Below are 6,338 nucleotides of genomic sequence, written 5' to 3' on the forward strand. Positions count from 1 at the left end.
AAAATCTGTTGTCATTAAATCGATACTTATTTCATTATAAGAATAGGCACTCTCAGGAACGATCACATTACGTTTATTGCAAACAATTTTCAACAATAAATAACAGATTTCAAAGATTTGTAAAGTAAAAGAATTCAAAATAGGACATAACTCTTTTACTTTATCTGATGAATATTTTCCATCTGCATACAATTTGATTGTTTTATCTATAACATTTTGTAATCTTTTGTAAACGTTAAAATACATAATAGAACCAGGAAAATTCAATATCTACTTTAAAATTGAACAATTTATTACGAGCCAAACAGGATGACAAAGGTACATACCTTTGTTATATATTGTACTTGCTTAAAGTCACTTCTTACACGATATATTAAATAACTGAAAACATGAATTTACAAATTGAAAATTAGTACTAGAAACATTCTTGTATTTAATTAAGATTCTTATATCTAGATGAACCACTCAAATGCACATTTCCTTTAACCATTGTGGCGTAGGTAACAATAATTTTATACACACTGACTATTACTGTTTCTCTGTGAGCAGCACGTAAATAACATGATTACTTTAACTAAGTCCTGCAGTATACCATACCGTAGTACACAGTCTGAACTTACTTTCTATGATCAGAAACACTATTAATCTTTTATGCACTTCTGTTAAGCATTACTTTGGTGCTTTATGATCAAGAATTTATGATCAAAAATTTCAAAAACATAGCTGTTAATGTTTGATAATGTATACAGCCAAAGAGTTTGTATGCCTTGTAGATATTACTATCTTGCAGCTTGTTTAGGTTTTTCTTGATCTTGCTGTTTTTTAAGTTGTTTTTCTCTCATTCGTTCTGCATCTCTAAAATTACAAAGGTAGTTTTACCAATAACAGTGTAACATTTGATCATACTATATAAAATAGTTATATAGCAATTATAATAATAGTTGCAATGAAACTTGAATTTACAAGAATTATTAAGATTAAGATTTGTAATTACCAATAAATTGAAAGTCAAATTTTTTCCATCATTGAGAGAATAATATATGCATATTATTAAATTGGAGCAGGGTGAAAATGAAATTATATGACATGATTGTTACCTTGCTTTACGCTGTTCTAAGGAGAGACCTTTATTACTGTCTTGTTCAGCAGCTGATTTTTTTATAGTTTTTTTCATATTTTTGGCACGTGCTAATTCGCGCTGGTTTCCACCTGTATCAAGAGAAATAATATACTTATCTCTGACATGATAATACTTTCTATTACAATACACAATATATACATTGATTAAACATAAATCATGATTATACACAATCCTATAAAACTACCAAATAAGTAAAAAAGTGTGTCTGTTACATGTGAAGTCCAGAATTGAATTGTATTCTAACCAAGAAAATGTTGTTCACTGCTTTAAAATATATAAATGAAAAGATTTCATTTACAATTCGCAAGTATATGCATAAAAACCTTCGAGATGTTAAAAAATAATTGCATTCGAAACTATTAAATACAGTAAATCGTAAGTAAACGAAATTTTAAAAAATCGAAATTGAGCCATAGATAATAAAAAAAGGGACATTTTGAGAATTTTCTAGAAGTACAGTTTTGAAGCAACAAACGTGGTTAAATCAAAATATAATGCTTAAAATTTTAGATTTATATGCAAAATATAAATTAAAAGCATAAAATATAAAAGAACACGATATACAACTGTAGGCAAACAAATTCAAGAAAAAAAAACAAACCCTGTATATGAAATTGAAACAGAGTAGAAAATGAAATTGTTGAAGTTCGAAGGGATATCGTTGCGTTTCGTGCATACGAAGCCAATACATTGTTATAAATAATGTGTGCAATCAATAAAAGTGTAATTCGTAAGGAAAATTTATATTTAAACACTGTGTCTTCGATCTTAAACTAGTCAGCGGACAAATGGCAGACGCAAAATATACGATGCTCCAAATTTTCTTTAGCACACTGCGATTACTTCACACACGACAGCACAAAATTACTGGCAAAAACTTACGGGTCATTCTTTCAGTTCTTGATCTGCAATGAGCAAGTACCTAAAAATTTTGTCCCGACAGAGTACCGCGAAAAAGCACGGCCGTGCACCTGAACTCTTTACTGCTACAGACTAATTTCTAAACCAAAATAAATCTTGCGTCGTCTCAGTTGACAAACATCGATGAGTCCGCCATCTGTATACAAGTTCTGTTTTCATTGACTTTTCGTGGTAAACGCATAGTATTTATTCGTCGCATAAACGCATAGAATTTATAACTTAAAAATTGTGTTTAGAATGTTAAGATACTTATAATCTCGAATCACAAATCAATGAGGAAGCGTAGGTTTCATCTAGAGACGTATCAATGAGAAGCTAATCATATTTGAACGTAATTTAAGGTACGTAGAATAGTTGTATGTTCTTTAAACGAAAATGTAAAAAGTTACTAAAATTCATATAATAACGTTAACGATGCTGTAAGGAGATAAACAAATAATTGGAATTATATAACAGTTGTGTTTATCGCCAGTGAACTTACAATTTAGATACATGTTTTGGTAATTCGTAACAGCTATTAAATATCCATGACAGGAGTAACAATATATATATTTGGAATATAATGAAATTAATTATTTATAAATTTACTGATTAGGTAACATTCTATAAACATTAGATTGTTAGAACAGATTTTAAATCTTCAATAATGTAAAATTGTAATGTCTAGCGTTAATGTAATATAATTTTAATAAACTGTACGGTAGCTTTCATACATTTAAATCCGCCATGAAGGCAACGGCAATGCCATATCATGGTAAATATTACTATTAATTATATAGAACCTTGGATGTTTTATCGTAGATGGCGCAGTTAGTATATTCATATCACATTTAAACTACACAAGTTTATGCACTAATAGCATCAACAAATTTTTTTTAAATTATGTAATGCAGAATTCTTGCAGATTCTAGTAACTGTAATAAATATTTATTCAAAACTTTATAAGCCAACAAATATTCACACACAAAAGCGATTCATAGCAATTTGACTGAAATCCTAACTACTCACATTTCAAAACTCACAAAAAGATATTTATTAACTGTTGAATAATAAACAATGACATAAGTTCCTACATACAATCTTATAATTAAAATTACAAATGTTTTTCAAAATTCATTTCATATTTTAATTGTTAAATTGATAAAAAAGCTTTTACATGGATGTAAGCAAAGGAGGTCATGTATGAAAACAAAATAACAGTTGTTATTTAAAGAAAGGTTTGAAATCTTGGATCAAAAGTAAAATAAAATTCGTCACATAGAGATTAAAGAGGGCAAGAATTACGTAATTAAATAAATAAATTGAGATACCTTTAATTAAATATGTTTATTCTGCCTGCTGGGGATCCCGGTTTCGAAATAATGGAAATAGCTGACGGCTAAAAACTACCGATGAGTGTACCAATGAGCTATTTCGTAAAGGGACCCTCGAGCCGTGAACTCTGATTCATACTCTGGGACAGTTAGACTGCGTATCTCCCTCTAAATCGGGGAGTACACTCTGAAACCTAAGATACAAAAAAACTGAACCACTTGCCAAAAATACCGTGACGAAACGCAAGTAATGATAAATAAACTGCGATGCACAGATATAAATATTTTGTTACACTTATTGTTTGGAAGGAACATTTCATTACCCCAGAGTTCCGATTATCTGGCACTGTGTGATTACTTGCTAAGATTACATTTCTAATTTGCAAACTACAGAATCTCTTCTACGACGCAAACTGTTCTCCAAAATTATCCACGGATGATAATTGAGAGTTCAGTGTTCTGACACAGATAGTACCGGTATAAAAAAACTCATAACAATATAAAAACGCCATTACGCGTAATGGCAAAATGCTCATACTGTTTGCCAAATTGATAATTCTCAGGTTTATTTTTCTAATACAGATGGTGTCTTTCGACAAAACCCATTTAAATCTAAATTTAACCCCAATTCCCGTATCAGCCAAATGCTGAAACTTGTAGACAAAATTACCAACAGTTGATTTTGCCCTAACAGTTTGAGCATTTTGCCACTGCTTGTAATGGCGCTATTTTTATATTTTAAGAAAGCAGGTACATAATTCGTACCGGATTGTACAGTATATTTTGTAGTGAAGGTGGCAAGAATAATCTGTTTTCTATATTTCCAGTAATAAATCAACTTTTTTTTGCATGTTATAGATTCAGGAAGGTTTACCGAACATTTTTGTATCCTAAAAATATTCTAACCCCTTATTTACCATATTTTAATGGAAGAAATAGTAAAGAACAAAATAGATGTGTAGTCGAATTATCCAGTATATTTATTTATCCGGCATTAGCTCGATTTCGACCATGCCGGATAATCGGAAGTCTACTGTATACGCATATGTTTGAATAGTAGGAGATGCAAATTTAAGAATTTTAAATTTAAGATGATAATGAAAAAATTAAGGCGAAATACACAATTAAACGAACATTTATCATGCAAATTAAGGCATCCAGGTATTAATTTCTTATAATTTATCAAAATAAATAATACGTAGGCTTCAAAAAGAAATACGTAGGTTGCATTCGAAAGAGAGAATGCGTGACGTGTTCAATAAAGCGTAATTAACGATGTGGACGGATACCTTGTGAAATGTCACGGATGCTGAGTAATCTGGGTATTTCTTATAGCATCTTTGGAGTTCTTAGTAATCGAATTCTTAGATAACTCTACACCATATAATAGGCAATCTTTTAAAAATAGCTATTGGAGTAACAAGAACTGGTTTGTTACTTCTTCCTTAACCAATGTACCGTGCAACATTTTCGTGATATTATTTTTGTGCGATTTCAACATGTCCATGTCCAAATGTGGGACATTATATATTTACATGTATCCATGTGGTTATGTAAACGGTTTTGTTATTCCGTTCTTACATAAAATCTTTCACCGGAATATTATTTACGTTATTTTACCGTCACAAGTTCTTCTATCGACAAAAGCTTGATGCTCCAAAAGGCATAAAATGAAATTTATTTTTTCCCGTGACGCTCATGATCCCCGATAAAATAATTAACTAATCAATTTAAAATTGTGTACGCAGTATTATTTATAACAGTCATAAAAGCATATCGAGTTTTGTTTCTCGATAACAAATTCCACTTGAGAAATATGTCAAAAGATATGGAAAGAAGCCTATAGATTGCTATCTGTATACGTAGATTAATAGCATTGAATTTCTCTTATCATCGACGGGTTATTATTATAACAACGAAATATATATTTCTTTTATTGCACAGAATCTATTTATTTATTTATAGTTCTATGTATATTTTCGTAACTGTGCAGTACGTAACAAAGGAGTAATTATAATGATGACTATCACGTGTTCAGATATCAGAGGTTGGCAAACACGTTATCTGCATGAAGATCTTCGGACAACGAATAACAGATAAGAAATGAATTGTCCTCTTCATTGAGTAGTCATGAGAATAACAATTTTTAAAAATGGAAATAATATCGTCGTTAAACTATTATAAACCTTTCGTGTAAACAATATGAGTGCATTATGCGCTATTTATTTTCCTAATATAATTTCTTATTTCAGTTAATCGATTCAATCAAATAAAATAACAAACCAACATGAACGGTCATGATAAAATTATCTGTTATTTTATTTGAACGACCTTACATCTATTTGTTCGCAAGGAGTACTCAGAATTCTTGAATTTTCGACCACACTTGCCCTCAATATAGTTATTACTCTTCTTGGTCTGAAAAACATCCATATTATGTGGTAAATCTATCATTACATCAAATGGAAACATATCCGTAATATTTTATTAGTATTTTATTATTAGTATTTATTATACAAACATTAAATAAAATTCTATTCCATTCAATAGCCACGTGATCAAAAATACTGAAAAAACAATTTTTATATACGAATCATTTAACAAACAATTATTTATTACTGTAATAAAATTATTAATATAATAATATCCAAAATATAATTTTTTAAATACAGTATTTGAATAATATCGAAACCTAGCAGTGCATCTCGTAGAAGCAGTACATAGCCTGCGCAGGATCGCGGCTGCGCACGGCTGCATGTGTCTCGCGCATGGTTATATAAATAGCGGCGGTGAAAGTTCATGCGGACAGTCGGCTCCGAGGAACAGCAGTGATAGGTGTTCCGAACGTTTTGCCGTGAGTGCATTCGCTATACAAGTTCACGTTGTGTTCTTGATGTGTTAGGGCACAAGCTCAGCGCCACTGTACAGTTTCCTAAGGGCCGTGTATTAGTTCGGATCGATCG

The 6,338-nt window shown here is 30.7% G+C and overlaps 1 protein-coding gene across 1 annotated transcript; it reads right to left on the minus strand.

Annotated features, from left to right (window-relative positions):
* Positions 1 to 52: 52 nt before the first annotated feature.
* On the minus strand, positions 53 to 3,506 carry LOC117229588 (putative SERF-like protein). The gene is made up of 4 exons (XM_076520079.1): positions 3,373 to 3,506; positions 2,024 to 2,198; positions 1,098 to 1,209; positions 53 to 855 (listed from the first exon to the last, which is right to left on the minus strand). The coding sequence occupies exons 2-4, from the start codon at positions 2,028 to 2,030 to the stop codon at positions 780 to 782; spliced, it is 195 nt and encodes a 64-aa protein (XP_076376194.1). The 5' UTR covers positions 2,031 to 2,198; positions 3,373 to 3,506; the 3' UTR covers positions 53 to 779.
* Between the last annotated feature and the right edge of the window lie 2,832 nt (positions 3,507 to 6,338).

The sequence above is a fragment of the Megalopta genalis genome, chromosome 3, assembly GCF_051020955.1.
Source record: "Megalopta genalis isolate 19385.01 chromosome 3, iyMegGena1_principal, whole genome shotgun sequence".
Lineage (NCBI taxonomy): Eukaryota > Metazoa > Arthropoda > Insecta > Hymenoptera > Halictidae > Megalopta > Megalopta genalis.